At 38.6% G+C, this 16,766-nt stretch overlaps 1 protein-coding gene across 9 annotated transcripts in view; it reads left to right on the forward strand.

The window, feature by feature from the left end:
* The window catches only part of NCOR1 (nuclear receptor corepressor 1), a 194,277-nt gene that overhangs the window by 120,501 nt on the left and 57,010 nt on the right, over positions 1–16,766 (forward strand). For all 9 annotated transcript variants that reach the window (XM_077163974.1, XM_077163973.1, XM_077163979.1 and 6 more), the window contains 2 exons: positions 12,836–12,962; positions 14,884–15,436. In XM_077163974.1, the coding sequence (XP_077020089.1) occupies positions 12,836–12,962; positions 14,884–15,436 (680 nt within the window). The remainder of the gene's footprint in view (positions 1–12,835; positions 12,963–14,883; positions 15,437–16,766) is intronic.

A 16,766-nucleotide genomic window follows, 5' to 3' on the forward strand; every position in this document is an offset into this window, starting at 1 on the left:
AGGTCTCCCACATGGAACGTGGGCATTCTAACCACTGAACTACCCGTGCAGCCCTGACTTTTACACATTTTATAACCTGCCCCCTTGCTGAATTTGTTTATTAGCTCAGGTAACTTTGTTGTAGGTTTCTCAGAATTTTCCAAGTATAGTATCATGTCGTCTGCAAATAATGAAAGTTCTTCTTTTCCGATTTGGATGCCTTTTATTTCTTTGTCCTGCCTGATTGCTCTTACTGGAACTTCTAGTACAATGTTGAGTAACACTGGTGACAAAGGACATCTTTGTCTCATTCCTGATCTTAGGGAGAAAGATTTCAGCATCTCACCATTGAATATGATGCTGGCTATGGGTTTTTCATATATGCCTTTTATCATGTTGAAGAAATTACCTTTGATTCCTACCTTTTGAGGTGTTTTTTGTTGTTGTTGTTTTGGCATGGGCAGGCTCTAGGAATTGAACCCAAGTTTCTGGCGTGGCAGGCAAGAATTCTGCCTCTGAGCCACCGTTGTCTGCCCTTTTGAGATGTTTTTATCAGAAGAGGATTTTGAATTTTGTCAATTGCTTTTTCTGCATCAATCAAGATGATCATCCTTTGGATTTGTTAATATGCTTTATTACATTAACTGATTTTCTTGTGTAGCGTTCCTTTTTCCTCAATTTTTTGGAGAAATATGAGCAGGATTGGTGTTAGTTCTTTTTGGAATGTTTGATAAAATTCCCTTGAGAAGTCATCTGGCCCTGGGTTTTTCTTTGTACGAAGATTTTTTTTTTTCCCAGATGGGCCATGGTGGCTCAGTGGCAGAGATCCTTTTTTTTTTTTAAATTTTTTATTAAATAAAAAATATTATAAGAAACACAAACATTCCTAACACATACACTCAGCAATTCACAATATCATCACATAGTTGCATACTCATCATCATGATCATTTCCCAGAACATTAGCATCAATTCTGAAAAAGAAATAAAAAGACAACAGAAAAATATAACAAACAGAAAAAAAAAAATTTTATAGGCCATACCCCTTACTAATCCCTTTCATTGATCACTAGCATTTCAAACTAAATCTATTTTAACATTTGTTCCCCCTATTATTTATTTTTATTCCTATGTTCCTCTTATCTATTGACAAGGTAGATAAAAGGAGTATCAGACACAAGGTTTTCACAATCACACAGTCACATTGTGAAAGCTGTATCATTATACAATCATCATCGAGAAACATGGCTACTGGAACACAGCTGTACATTTTCAGGCAGTTCCCTTCAGCCTCTCCATTACATCATGGATAACAAGGTGATATCTACTTAATGTATAAGAATAACCTCCAGGATAACCTCTTGACTCTATTTGGAATCTCTCAGCCATTGATACTTTGTCTCATTTCATCCTACCCCCTTTTGGTTGAGAAGGTTTTCTCAATCCCTTGATGCTGGGTCTCAGCTCATTCTAGAGTTTTTCTCAATCCCTTGATGCTGAATCTCAGCTCATTCTGGGATTTCTGTCCCACGCTGCCAGGAAGATCCACACCCCTGGCAGTCATGTCCCACGTAGACAGGGGGAGGGTGGTGAGTCTGCTTGCTGTGTTGGCTGGAGAGAGAGGCCACATCTGAGCAACAAAAGAGGTTCTCTTGGGGGTGACTCTTAGACTTAATATTAAGTAGGCTTGACCTATCCCCTGTGGGGTTAAGTTTCATATGAACAAACCCCAAGACTGGGGGCTCAGCGTATAGCTTTGGTTGTCCACACTGCTTGTGAGAATATCAAGAATTCAACTTGGGATGTCTCAAGATGGCAGCCAATGTGGGATCGATGTTTCAATATTGGAAGCGCTTTGATTTACAGCAGCTGCAGTGCGGCTCCTCCAAAGCAGCTACTAGGTGAACTGAAACAGTGCAGAACAGCTCCCGGGGCTACGGCAGGGAATGGACACACAGCGTACCCAAGTCTGGACTGGCTAGTCTGACTGCGAGACTCGGCTGCGGTGAGATCCCCGAGCGGCGCGCGATTTCCCGAGCAGCGGCAGCTGTGGCAGCCGGAGCTACTCCCTCCCTCCTTCCCGGGCCGGCTGAGAGTCTCAGAGAGGCAAGTTTCCCAAGCCGAGGCGGCCGGCGCCCCTTTTTTGCGGGCGGCTTCGAGTCTCGGCTTCGAGTCCGCGGTTAAGAGTCTCGGATCAGAGGGCTATCCAAGCCGCGGTGGACACCCCTGCGGGGGGCTTCCTGGTCCAGTGGGGAATTCTCCAGGCCGCGGCGGCCGGTGACCGATGCCCCTCCCCCGCGGGCGACTTCCTGGTCCGGTGGCGAATTCTCCGGGCCCGGTGCGGCCGGCGACCAGCCACAGGGTCCCCTCAAGCCGCGGCGGCTGACGCCCCCACCACACGTGGCCCCCTGAACCAACGGAGAGAATTGGATCGGAAATCCCCGCCCGCGGAGATCGGTGACCGGGGGGATCCATTCCAAACACGTGAGAAAACGTGTACCACGAGCGCCACCTACTGGGCAGGATAAGAAAAACAGAACCCAGAGATTTCACAGAAAAATCTTACAACCTTGTTGGGTCCGACACCCAGGGAAATAGGACTAAATGCCCAGACGCCAGCAGCAGAAGATAACGGTCCACGCTCAGAAGATTGAGAATATGGCCCAGTCAAAGGAACAAACCAATAGTTCAAATGAGATACAAGAGCTGAGACAACTAATGCTGAATATACGAACAGAAACGGAAAACCTCTTCAAAAATGAAATCGATAAATTGAGGGAGGACATGAGGGGACATGGGCTGAACATAAAGAAGAAATAGAAAAACTGAAAAAACAACTCACAGAACTTATGGAAGTGAAGGATAAAGTAGAAAACATGGAAAAAACAATGGATACTTACAATGATAGATTTAAAGAGACAGAAGATAGAATTAGTGATTTGGAGGATGGAACATCTGAATTCCAACAAGAAACAGAAACTATCGGGAAAAGAATGGAAAACTTTGAACAGGGTATCAGGGAACTCAAGGACAATATGAACCGCACAAATATACATGTTGTGGGTGTCCCAGAAGGAGAAGAGAAGGGAAAAGGAGGAGAAAAACTAATGGAAGAAATTATCAATGAAAATTTCCCAACTCTTATGAAAGACCTAAAATTACAGATCCTAGAAGTGCAGTGCACCCCAAAGAGATTAGACCCAAATAGGCGTTCTCCAAGACACTTACTAGTTAGAATGTCAGAGGTCAAAGAGAAAGAGAGGATTTTGAAAGCAGCAAGAGAAAAACAATCCATCACATACAAGGGAAACCCAATAAGACTATGTGTAGATTTCTCAGCAGAAACCATGGAAGCTAGAAGACAGTGGGATGATATATTTAAATTACTAAAAGAGAAAAACTGCCAACCAAGACTCCTATATCCAGCAAAATTATCCTTCAAAAATGAGGAAGAAATTAAAACATTCTCAGACAAAAAGTCACCGAGAGAATTTGTGACCAAGAGACCTGCTGTGCAAGAAATACTAAAGGGAGCACTAGAGTCAGATACAAAAAGTCAGAAGAGAGAGGTATGGAGAAGAGTGTAGAAAGAAGGAAAATCAGATATGATATATATAATACAAAAGGCAAAATGTTAGAGGAAAATATTATCCAAACAGTAACAACACTAACTGTCAATGGACTGAATTCCTCAATCAAAAGACATAGATTGGCAGAATGGATTAAAAAACAGGATCCTTCTATATGCTGTCTACAGGAAACACATCTTAAACCCAAAGATAAACATAGGTTGAAAGTGAAAGGTTGGGAAAAGATATTTCATGCAAATAACAACCAGAAAAGAGCAGGAGTGGCTATACTAATATCCAACAAATTAGACTTCAAATGTAAAGCAGTTAAAAGAGACAAAGAAGGACACTATCTACTAATAAAAGGAACAATTAAACAAGAAGACATAACAGTCATAAATATTTACGCACCGAACCAGAATGCTCCAAAATACATGAGGAATACACTGCAAACACTGAAAAGGGAAATAGACACATATACCATAATAGTTGGAGACTTCGATTCACCACTCTCATCAATGGACAGAACATCTAGACAGAGGATCAATAAAGAAATAGAGGATCTGAATATTACTATAAAGGAGCTAGACTTAACAGACATTTATAGGACATTACATCCCACAACAGCAGGATACACCTTTTTCTCAAGTGCTCTTGGATCATTCTCAAAGATAGACCATATGCTGGGTCACAAAACAAGTCTTAACAAATTTAAAAAGATTGAAATCATACACAACACTTTCTCGGATCATAAAGGAATGAAGTTGGAAATCAATAATAGGTGGAGGGCCAGAAAATTCACAAATACGTGGAGGCTCAACAACACACTCCTAAACAACGAGTGGGTCAAAGAAGAAATTGCTACAGAAATTAGCAAATACCTCGAGGCGAATGAAAATGAAAACACAACATATCAAAACTTATGGGACGCAGCAAAGGCAGTGCTAAGAGGGAAATTTATTGCCCTAAATGCCTATATCAGAAAAGAAGAAAAGGCAAAAATGCAGGAATTAACTGTCCACTTGGAAGAACTGGCGAAAGAACAGCAAACTAATCCCAAAGCAAGCAAAAGGAAAGAAATAACAAAGATTAGAGCAGAAATAAATGAAATTAAAAACATGAAAACAATAGAGAAAATCAATAAGGCCAGAAGTTGGTTCTATGAGAAAATCAATAAGATTGATGGGCCCTTATCAAGATTGACAAAAAGAAGAAGAGAGAGGATGCAAATAAATAAGATCAGAAATGGAAGAGGAGACATAACTATTGACCTCACAGAAATAAAGGAGGTAATAACAGGATACTATGAACAACTTTACGCTAATTAATACAACAATTTAGATGAAATGGACGGGTTCCTGGAAAGACATGAACAACCAACTTTGACTCAAGAAGAAATAGATGACCTCAACAAACCAATCACAAGTAAAGAAATTGAATCAGTCATTCAAATGCTTCCTAAAAAGAAACGTGCAGGACCAGACGGCTTCACATGTGAATTCTATCAAACATTCCAGAAAGAATTAGTACCAACTCTCCTCAAACTCTTCAAAAAAATTGAAGTGGTGGGAAAACTACCTAATTCATTCTATGAAGCCAACATCACCCTCATACCAAAACCAGGCAAAGATATTACAAAAAAAGAAAACTACAGACCAATCTCTCTAATGAATATAGATGCAAAAATCCTCAATAAAATCCTAGCAAATCATATCCCACAACGCATTAAAAGAATTATACATCATGACCAAGTAGGATTCATCCCAGGTATGCAAGGATGGTTCAACATAAAAAAATCAATTAATGTAACATACCATATCAACAAATCAAAGCAGAAAAATCACATGATCATCTCAATTGATGCAGAGAAGGCATGTGACAAGATTCAACATCCTTTCCTGTTGAAAACACTTCAAAAGATACGAATACAAGGGAACTTCCTTAAAATGATAGAGGGAATATATGAAAAACCCACAGCTAATATCATCCTTAATGGGGAAAAATTGAAAATTTTCCCCCTAAGATCAGGAACAAGACAAGGATGTCCACTATCACCACTATTATTCAACATTGTGTTGGAGGTTCTAGCCAGAGCAATTAGACAAGAAAAAGAAATACAAGGCATCAAAATTGGAAAGGAAGAAGTAAAACTATCACTGTTTGCAGAAGAGACGATACTATACGTCGAAAACCCGGAAAAATCCACAACAAAACTACTAGAGCTAATAAATGAGTACAGCAAAGTAGCAGGTTACAAGATCAACATTCAAAAATCTGTAGCATTTCTATACACTAGTAATGAACAAGCTGAGGGGGAAATCAAGAAACGAATCCCATTTACAATTGCAACTAAAAGAATAAAATACCTAGGAATAAATTTAACTAAAGAGACAAAAAACCTATATAAAGAAAACTACAAAAAACTGCTAAAAGAAATCACAGAAGACCTAAATAGTTGGAAGGGCATACCGTGTTCATGGATTGGAAGACTAAATATAGTTAAGATGTCAATCCTACCTAAATTGATTTACAGATTCAATGCAATACCAATCAAAATCCCAACAACTTATTTTTCAGAAATAGAAAAACCAATAAGCAAATTTATCTGGAAGGGCAGGGTGCCCCGAATTGCTAAACACATCTTGAGGAAAAAAAACGAAGCTGTAGGTCTCACGCTGCCGGACTTTAAGGCATATTATGAAGCCACAGTGGTCAAAACAGCATAGTATTGGCATAAAGATAGATATATCGACCAATGGAATCGAATAGAGTGCTCAGATATAGACCCTCTCATCTATGGAAATTTGATCTTTGATAAGGCAGTCAAGCCAACTCACCTGGGACAGAACAGTCTCTTCAATAAATGGTGCCTAGAGAACTGGATATCCATATGCAAAAGAATGAAAGAAGACCCATATCTCACACCCTACACAAAAGTTAACTCAAAATGGATCAAAGATCTAAACATTAGGTCTAAGACCATAAAACAGTTAGAGGAAAATGTAGGGAGATATGTTATGAATCTTACAATTGGAGGCAGTTTTATGGACCTTAAACCTAAAGCAAGAGCACTGAAGAAGGAAATAAATAAATGGGAACTCCTCAAAATTAAACACTTTTGTGCATCAAAGAACTTCATCAAGAAAGTAGAAAGACAGCCTACACAATGGGAATCAATATTTGGAAACGACATATCAGATAAAGGTCTAGTATCCAGAATTTATAAAGTGATTGTTCAACTCAACAACAAAAAGACAGCCAACCCAATTACAAAATGGGAAAAAGACTTGAATAGACACCTCTCAGAGGAGGAAATACAAATGGCCAAAAGGCACATGAAGAGATGCTCAATGTCCCTGGCCATTAGAGAAATGCAAATCAAAACCACAATGAGATATCATCTCACACCCACCAGAATGGCCATTATCAACAAAACAGAAAATGACAAGTGCTGGAGAGGTTGCGGTGAAAGAGGCACACTTATCCACTGTTGGTGGGAATGTCAAATGGTGCCACCACTGTGGAAGGCAGTTTGGCGGTTCCTCAAAAAGCTGAATAGAGAATGCCATATGACCCAGCAATACCATTGCTGGGAATCTACTCAAAGGAATTAAGGGCAAAAACTCAAACGGATATTTGCACACCAATGTTTATAGCAGCGTTATTTACAATTGCAAAGAGATGGAAACAGCCAAAATGTCCATCAACAGACGAGTGGCTAAACAAACTGTGGTATATACATACGATGGAATATTATGCAACTTTAAGACAGAATAAACTTATGAAGCATGTAATAACATGGATGGACCTAGAGAACATTATGCTGAGTGAGTCTAGCCAAAAACTAAAAGACAAATGCTGTATGGTCCCAATGATGTGAATTGACATTCGAGAATAAACTTGGAATATGTCATTGGTAACAGAGTTCAGCAGGAGTTAGAAACAGGGTAAGATAATGGGTAATTGGAGCTGAAGGGATACAGACTGTGCAACAGGACTAGATACAAAAACTCAAAAATGGACAGCACAATAATACCTAATTGTAAAGTAATCATATTAAAACACTGAATGAAGCTGCATCCGAGCTATAGGTTTTTGTTTTGGCTTGTTTTGTTTTGTTTTTTCTTACTATTATTACTTTTATTTTTTTTCTCTATATTAACATTCTATATCTTTTTCGGTTGTATTGCTAGTTCTTCTAAACCGATGCAAATGTACTAAGAAACGATGATCATGCATCTATGTGATGATGTTAAGAATTACTGATTGCATATGTAGAATGGTATGATTTCTAAAAAAAAAAAAAAAATGGACAGCAGAATACTACCTAATTGTAATGTAATTATGTTAAAACACTGAATGACGCTGCATCTGAGCTATAGTTTTTTTTTTATTTTTTTTCTTATATAGTTTTTTATTTTTTATTTTTATTTTTCTCTATATTATCATTTTATTTCTTTTTCTATTGTCTTGCTATTTCTTTTTCTAAATCGATGCATATGTACTAAGAAACGATGATCATACATCTATGTGATGATATTAAGAATTACTGATTGCATATGTAGAATGGAATGATTTCTAAATGTTGTGTTAGTTAATTTTTTTTAATTAATAAAAAAATGTAAAAAAAAAAAAAAGAAGAATTCAACTTAGGGAAGTTGAGTTTTCCCCCATTCTCACCATTCCCCGAAGGGGAGTTTGCAATTACTTTTCCACTCACTGATCAAATCACTCTGGGATTCATCAGGGCATCACCTGGAGAAACCAACAAAATCTCATGTCCTATACAAAGTTCCATGTACTTAAGGTGTTCAATCAACTATCTGCATAAGTTATATTAGGAGATGCACTAGTCAAAGGATAGATTTGTACCAAATAAACATTTTTTGCTTTCGTCTCACACATTAGTTGACATTTTGAAATATTAAGTACCATCTATTTTCAGCACACTGCAGTAATGACATTCTTTTGTTCTTCCTCATGCAAAAACATTTTTTAAATTTGTACATTTAGTCACTGTCATTATACACTCTAGGCATTCCTAGATTACACCCTCTCAATCTTTATCGTCTATCTTTCTTTGTGATTTCATTTATGCCCCAGCCCTCCTCCCTCTATCATTCTCATATGCAGCTTCATTCAGTGTTTTAACATAATTGTATTACACTTAGGTAATATTGTGCTGTCCATTTCTGAGTTTTTATATTCAGTCCTGTTGCACAATCTGTATCCTTTCAACTCCAATTACCCAATGTCTTACCCTATTTCTATCTCCTGATGGTCTCTGTTACCAAGGAAATATTCCAAGTTTATTCACTAATGTCAGTTAATATCAGTGAGATCATACAGTATTTGTCCTTTTGTTTCTGGCTAATCACACTCAGCATAATGTCCTTAAGGTCCATTCATGTTGTTACATACTTCATGGCTTTATTCTGTCTTACAGCTGCATAATATTCCATCTTATGTAAATGTCACAATTTGTTTAGTCAACTGTCTGTTGATGGACATTTTGGCTGTTTCCATCTCTTGGTAATCGTTAATAATGCTGCTATAAACACTGGTGTGTAAATGTCCACTTGTGTCTTTGGCCTCATGTCCTTTGAGTAGAGACACCATATAGATGGGTTCTGTTTTTTAATCCATTCTGTCAGCCTATGTCTTTTGATTGGAGAGTTTAATCCATTAATATTCAGTGTTATTACTGCATGGGTAGTACTTTCTTCTACTATTTTGCCTTCTGGATTTTATATGTCATATCTAATTTTCCTTCTTTTTACCTTTACTCATAGTCTTCCTTTCTACTTTCTTCTCCACACCTCTCTCTTCTGTCTTCGTATCTGTCTCTAGTGTTCCCTATATTATTTCTTGCAGAGCTGATCTCTTGGTCACAAATTCCCTCAGTGATTTTTTTGTCTGAAAATGTTTTAATTTCTCCCTCATTTTTGAAGGACAGTTTTGCTGGATATAGAATTCTTGGTTAGCAGTTTTTCTCTTTTAATAATTTAAATGTATTATCCCACTGTCTTCTCGCCTCCATGGTTTCTGCTGAGAGATCTGCACATAGTCTTATTGGGCTTCCCTTGTATGTGATGGTTTGCTTTTCTCTTGCTGCTTTCAAGATGCCCTCTTTCTCTTTGACCTCTGACATTCCGATTATTAAATGTCTTGGAGTATGTCTCTTTGGATCTATTCTCTTTGGGGTATGCTGCACCTCTCGGAACTGTAATTTTAAGTCTTTCATAAGAGTTGGGAAATTTTCAGTGATAATTTCCTCCATTAGTTTTTCCTCCTCCTTTTCCCTTCTCTTCTCCTTCTGGGATACCTACAACACGTATATTCGTGCGCTTCATATTGTCTTTCAATTCCCTGAGTCCCTGTTCATATTTTTCCATTTTTTTTCCTATAGTTTCTTTTTCTTGTCGGATTTCAGATGTTCCATCCTCCAGTTCAGAAATCCTGTGTTCTGTCTCTCGAAATCTACCATTGTAGGTTTCCTTTGTTTTTTTCATCTCTTCTACTGTGTCTTTCATTCCCATAAGTTCTGTGATTTGTTTTTTCAGACTTTCAGTTTCTTCTTTTTGTTCTTTACTTGCCTTCTTTATATTCTCCCTCAATTCATTGATTTGGTTTTTGATGAGGTTTTCCATGTCTGTTTGTACATTCTGAATTAATTGTTTCAGCTCCTGTATGTCATTTGAATTGTTGGTTTGTTCCTTTGACTGGGCCATATCTTCAATTTTCCTAGTGTGATTTGTTATTTTTTCCTCGTGTCTAGGCATTTAATTACCTTAATTAGTTTATTCTGGAGATTGCTTTCTCTTCTTTTATCTAGTACAAATTCATCTTGCTGTATGAATTTGTTGTCTATCTGATCTTTGACATTCAGTTCAGCTTTATCTGGACCTTTAGCTTAAGCTTTGTTTAACAGAGGAGAATTTTTCAGTTCTTGTTTTCTTGTTTCTTGCCCTGCTTGTGTGGTACCTTTCCACCCCCCACACTTAGGAGGATCTACTTAGATTTTATAGACCCCAGCCAGATTTTCCCAGACCAAACTGGCCTCCTTTCAGGAGGAAAGAGTCGCCTGCGTTGGTTTTCCCTGAGGGTGAGACGCAGCCGGTTGAAAGACTTTCCTGTGAAGTCTCTGGACTCTGTTTTTCTTATCCTGGCCTGCGTGTGGCACTTGTCTGACTGCGGCCCCACCAGCATAAGATGATGCGGTACCTTTAACTTTGGCAGACTCTCCCTGCTGGGGACGTGGTGGAGACAGACAAGAGGTTGTAGGCTGGTTTTAATGTGTTCAAATTACCAAGCCCTGGGTCTGAATTCCTTGATGGAGGGATTCCATCTGGGTGGGGCTTCACCCCTCCCCTGGGGAAGGTACAGGCTCCAGAAAAGCCCTCCAAAAGAGCTCACTTCTGCCTATGCCTGGGGCAGTTGCAGCCTGAAAAGTCCTTCCGTTGTATCCAAAGGCAGTCAAGCTTTTGTAGATACACAGCCACAAAAACCTCTGTTTCCTTCTCTTTTTTTCCCCCTTTTTCTGTTTGTCCTGCCGCAGCCCTTGGCGTTGGGGCAAAAATGAGCAACCTCCACTTTGATCAGGTTCATCTAAGCTGGGAGCCTATTTTTACTAGTCAGAATTTGTTAATTAGTTCCACAATTGGCGTTTGATTGTGCGCAGTCTCTGCTGCTGGTAAAGTCCTTTCGTTTCCCCTCTGGGAAGCGGCCTGTGGGGGAAGGACACTGGCTGCCGCAGCTTTGGGAACTCCCGGTTCTGGGGGGTGCTTGCAGCCGGTCCAGCTGGTCCAGTCTGGGGTACGCTGTGTGTCTGGTCACTGACGTGGCCCCAGGAGCTGTTCTGTACTGTTTCTGGTTATTTAGTAGTTGTTCTGGAGGATGAACTAAAATGCGCACGTTGTTAAGCCACCATCCTGACCCAGAATTGTAGGAAGATTTTTGATGGCTATTTAAATCTCTTTACTTGTGATTGGTTTATTGAGATCTTCTGGTTCTTCTTGAGTCAGTGTAGCTTGCTTGTGTGTCTCCAGGAATTTGTTCATTTCATCTAAGTTGTCTACTTTGTTGGCATATAGTTGTTTATAGTATCCTCTTAAGATTTTTTTTTGTTTCTTCAGACTCTGTGGTAACGACCCCATTCTCATTTCTGATTTTGTTTTATTTGCATCCTCTCTCTTTTTTCCTTTGTCAGACTTGCTAGTTGCCTATTTATATTATGGGTTTTCTCAAAGAACCAACTTTTGATTTTATTGATTCTTTCTATTGTTCTTTTATTCTCCCATTGCTTTAACTCTGCTTTAACCTTTGTTATTTTTCTTCTATTTGTTTAGGTGTTAGTTTGCTCTTCTTTTTCAAGTTCCTCCAGGTGAGCAGTACAGACCTCGATTTGCTCGCTCCTTTTGTTTTTTTTTCAGGTGCACAGTCTGGGAATTGAACCCAGGTCTCCCCGTATGGAAGGCGGGCATTCTACCGCTGAACCACTCTTCTCTTTTAATATAGGCATTTAGGGCAATAAATTTCCCTCTCAGCACAGTCTTTGCCACATCTCATAAGTTTTGATATGTTGTATTCTCATTTTCATTTGTCTCCAGATAGTTGCTGATTTCTCTAGCAGTTTCTTCTTTGACCCACTGGTTGTTTAAGAGCATGTTATTTAGTCTCCATATATTTGTGAAAGTTCACGTTCTGTGGTGTTATTGATTTCCAGTTCATTCATGACTGTGTTAGGTTAAAAAATAGCATTTATAGGTACATAGAACTATTCTGATTTTGTTGTGAGTATACATAAACACGTACATATATAAATACATTTTAAAAGAGCGAATGGAAAGGAATAGGTATACTTAGGATCTTTAGCTGGTGTGATTATGAGCAATTATTGCATCTCAGTATATTTTTTGTGTCTCACGTTTCAATTCACATGTTATTTTTTTTAGGAAGCATGTTATTTGTTTGGGGAGAAAACAGTGGAGATTTGTGATTTGGGACTATTTCTACATGGAACAAGTAGTCCAAAAATGGTTGTCATAAAACTTTTAATAAGTTTAATGAATATGATTGAGCTTCACAAAAGGCCACTTAGCAGTTAGTTACCCAGAGATTTGTGCCTATATTGTTAACAGTTGGTAGGTTTGCCATAATAATGTCAAACACACAGCCTTGCTGGCCAATACATGTGGCTATCTGTGTTTTACAGTTCAGATAGGAAATGGTTAGTTTATTTCCTTTTAGTTACTTAAATCATCAATTATTTAATCTTTACTTCTTTAGACTTCACGAAAACCTCGTGAAGAACGAGATGTATCTCAGTGTGAAAGTGTAGCATCCACTGTGTCCGCTCAAGAGGATGAAGATATTGAAGCCTCCAACGAGGAAGAAAATCCAGAGGACAGTGAAGGTATCTGCCAATCTTAAATCTTAGCTGTGACTTCTATTCAAAATAGGTAGTTTTCCCTCGGTCATTTGGCTGTTTAGGAATTGCTTCATTAAGAAAATAGTGTATTGATGTATTGGTAACATAAAACTTTAAAATTAAACACAGTGAATTTATTCCTTTAGTCAACAAATATTTGTTTATATACCACCGACCACCTAAGGTGATCCAGTGCTACAACAACTCAGATTACGTATGTGATGTATGTTTTTATGTGAAATGATTTTAGAAGCCCAGCAGGTTTCCAGGAAACCTGAAAGAAATGAAATCCTTTTTTGTCTTTTAAGTTAGTAACAACTTCCTGGAAAAACAAATATTTTCTTAGAATTTATTTTTTACTTTTTTGCTGAACAAAAAAAAAATGTGTTACCCAATTTATTTCATTTTGCATTACTATTAAAGTTTCCATGAATTTTCTTTGTAAATTGACTGCTTGTGATGTGGGATTTTCTTATTGCTTTTAGTAGCTCTTTATATAATATTCATGTTCCTGTTTTATATATGCCATCCACTGCAAATATTTCCCCCCCATCAGGTTTTCTTTCTGTTTTGTTTTACTTTTTAAATTGCCAAAGTTTAAACTCTGGATGTAATTAGAACTGTTTTATCTTGCATTTTAAGCTTAGGAAAGTCTGTAGACTTCAGAAGTTTTAGAAATAATAGGTTTTGTTTTAGTTTAGTTTAATTTAAAGTTTTTTCAGTGCACATTTAAGTGGAATTACTTACAGCTACAACATTGTACAGAAATTTCAGCCCTAAAAAAATAAATGAACTTGGGGTACAAGGGTAGTTCAGTGGTAGAAGTCTCGCCTGCCTTGTAGGTGACCCAGGTTCAATGCCCATCACTTCTCCCCCCCCCCCCCCCAAATTCAACAGATGGTGCTGCAACAACTGGATAGTCACATGGAAAAAGAGTGTAACTTGACCTCCATCATACAGCATACAAAAAAAAAAGAAAGAAATCGTCTGCTGAATATATGCGATAACGTGGATGAAACCCTGAAACATTATTCTAAGTGAGAGAAAGCAGATAGAAATATTGTATGGTTCCACTTATGTGAAATATCAAGAAACGAGTTCATAGGAACAGAAAGAAGATTATATGTTACAAAGGACTTCAGGCAGGATGGAAGGGGGAATTGTTGTTTAATGGTTACTGTTACTGTTTGGGTGATTAAAAATTTTATATTATTATTCTAGGGCTTTGCCACAGTACCCTCTAGATATATGGCTGTGAGCACGTGAAATGGGGCTAATCCAAATTGAAATGTGCTGAAATGTAAAATATATGCCAAATTTTGAAGATTTGGTACCAAGAAATGTAAAATATTTCATTAATAGTTTTTTTAATATTGATTACATGTTAAAAAGTAAATATTTTAGATACAGTAGATTAAATCACTGACATTGTTAACATTAATCTTACCTGCTTGTTTTTACTTTTTAAACATAACTACCAGAAATGTTAAAATTACAGAAATGACTTGCCTTATCTTCCTGTTGGGCAGCATTGTTCTAGAGTGTCAGCTTTGCTTGGGTAAAAAGGCATGCATAGAAACAGGCTGTTACAAATGGAAGCATCACAATTTATGGGGATGGTTTGTGTTTAGGTTGGTATTGATATTTTCCTTTGTTTTTTCCAGATTTCATATAAGTTATTTTTAGATGTGAAAAGCTTTTATGCTTTGAATTTCAGAAAGTCAAGACAATTTCATCTTTCACTTTCACATCCTGTAGAGGACTGTAGCTTTCCCAAAGGCTCTGATCCTTGACCGAGGTTATAAGGAATATAATTCATCCTAAACAGCCACTTTCAAGCATGGCCTCTGACACCACCTGACATGAGTTCATTATCAGATTTTTATGCTATATCATTATCTTTAAGGTGCTGAAAATAGTTCTGATACAGAAAGTGCTCCTTCTCCTTCACCAGTTGAAGCTGTCAAGCCCAGTGAAGACTGCCCTGAAAATGCTACTTCTCGAGGAAACCCTGAATCGGTGGCTGAGCTCAAGTCCACCACTGAAACTGCCCCCAGCACCTCTCCTGCCTCAGCAGTCCCAAGTACCAAACCAGCTGAAAGTGACAGTGCGGAGACCCCAGCCAGTGACAGCTCCCGGGCTGAAACAGCAGAGCCCATGCAGGTAGACCATCCCGAGCTCAGAGGCGAAGTCAGCTCTGGTCCTGGACTCCCAGCAGCCCCCAAAACAGACTCTCCAGATGCTGAAGCGAGGGTGCCAGAAAACAGCACAGTGAAAGTTGAAGACGATACCAAAGAAAGAGACATGGAGAGAGCCAGTGACAAGATGGAGCCTAGAGATGAGGATGTGGTTGTGACTCAGCAAATGAATGTCCAAAGGCCCGAGCCCCAGTCAGACCATGATTCCAGTGCCACGTGCAGTGCTGATGAAGAGGTGGATGGAGAGCCTGAGAGGCAGAGGTGGGACTCATGCCATAAATGTCATCTGTCTCTTAACTTGTTTGTAGTTACATGAGTCTCAGGTGGTACTGGCTCCAGAGATTACTCCTATCTAAATATTGGCAGGCAAAAAGTAACGTACCTGTATCGCTTTAATACTGGGATATGGTGCTTGTCGGCTGTTTAATAGCCAGGAACAATTGTGTGACCTTTTTTTTTCCTAATATTTTTATTAACAAAACCACATGCAAACACAAACACTCTTAACATACAAACATTCCATACTTGGTGTACTATCAATGGCTCACATTATCATTACATAGTTGTATATTCATCACATGATCATTTCTTAGAACATTTGCATCACTCCAGAAAAAGAAATAAAAGGAAAAAACTCACATACCATAGCCCTTACCCCTCCCTCTCTTTGACTGCTAGTATTTCCCTCTACCCAGTATATTTTAACCTTTGTTCCCCCTATTTTTTTTCTATACCCCTTACCAGACTCCCTTTCATTGATCACTAGTATTTCAGTCTACTCAACTTAGGTTAACATTTGTTCCCCCTCTTATTTATTTTTTTCCTTATTTTTTACTCATCTGCCCATACTGTAGATAAAAGGAGCGTTGCACACAAGGTTTTCACAATCACACAGTCACATTGCAAAAGCTATATCATTACAGTCATTTTCAAGAAATATGGCTACTGGAACACAGCTCTACAGTTTCAGGCATTTCCCTCTTCCCACCTCTGCCTAATACACCTTAAACTAAAAAAGGGATATCTATGTAATGCGCAAGAATAACCTCCAAGATAACCTCTCTACTCTGTTTGAAATTTCTCAGCCACTGATGCTTTATTTTGTCTCATTTCTCTCTTCCCCCTTTCGGTTGAGAAGGTTTTCTCAATCTCTTGATGCTGAGTCCCAGCTTATTCTAGGATTTCTGTCCCACATTGCCAGGGAGGTTTACATCCCTGGGAGTCGTATCCCACTTAGAGAGGGGAAGGGCAGTGAGTTTGCTTGCCATGCTGGCTGAGAGAGAGGCCACATCTGAGCAGCCAAAGAAGTTATCTGGGGGTGACCCTTAGGCCTAATTTTAAGTAGGCTTAGCCGGTCTTTTGCAGGAATAAGTTTCATAGGAACAAACTCCAAGATTGAGGGCTTAGCCTATTGATTTGGTTGTCCCCACTGCTTGCGAGAATATCAGGAATTCTCCAAATGGGGAAGTTGAATTTTCCCCCTTTCTCCCCATTCCCCCATGGGGACTTTGCAAATACTTCTTTATTTGTTGTTCAGATCACTCTGGGATTTATCAGGGCATCACACTAACCTTGCTTGACAAACCTACAA

Source organism: Tamandua tetradactyla, chromosome 6, assembly GCF_023851605.1.
Source record: "Tamandua tetradactyla isolate mTamTet1 chromosome 6, mTamTet1.pri, whole genome shotgun sequence".
Lineage (NCBI taxonomy): Eukaryota > Metazoa > Chordata > Mammalia > Pilosa > Myrmecophagidae > Tamandua > Tamandua tetradactyla.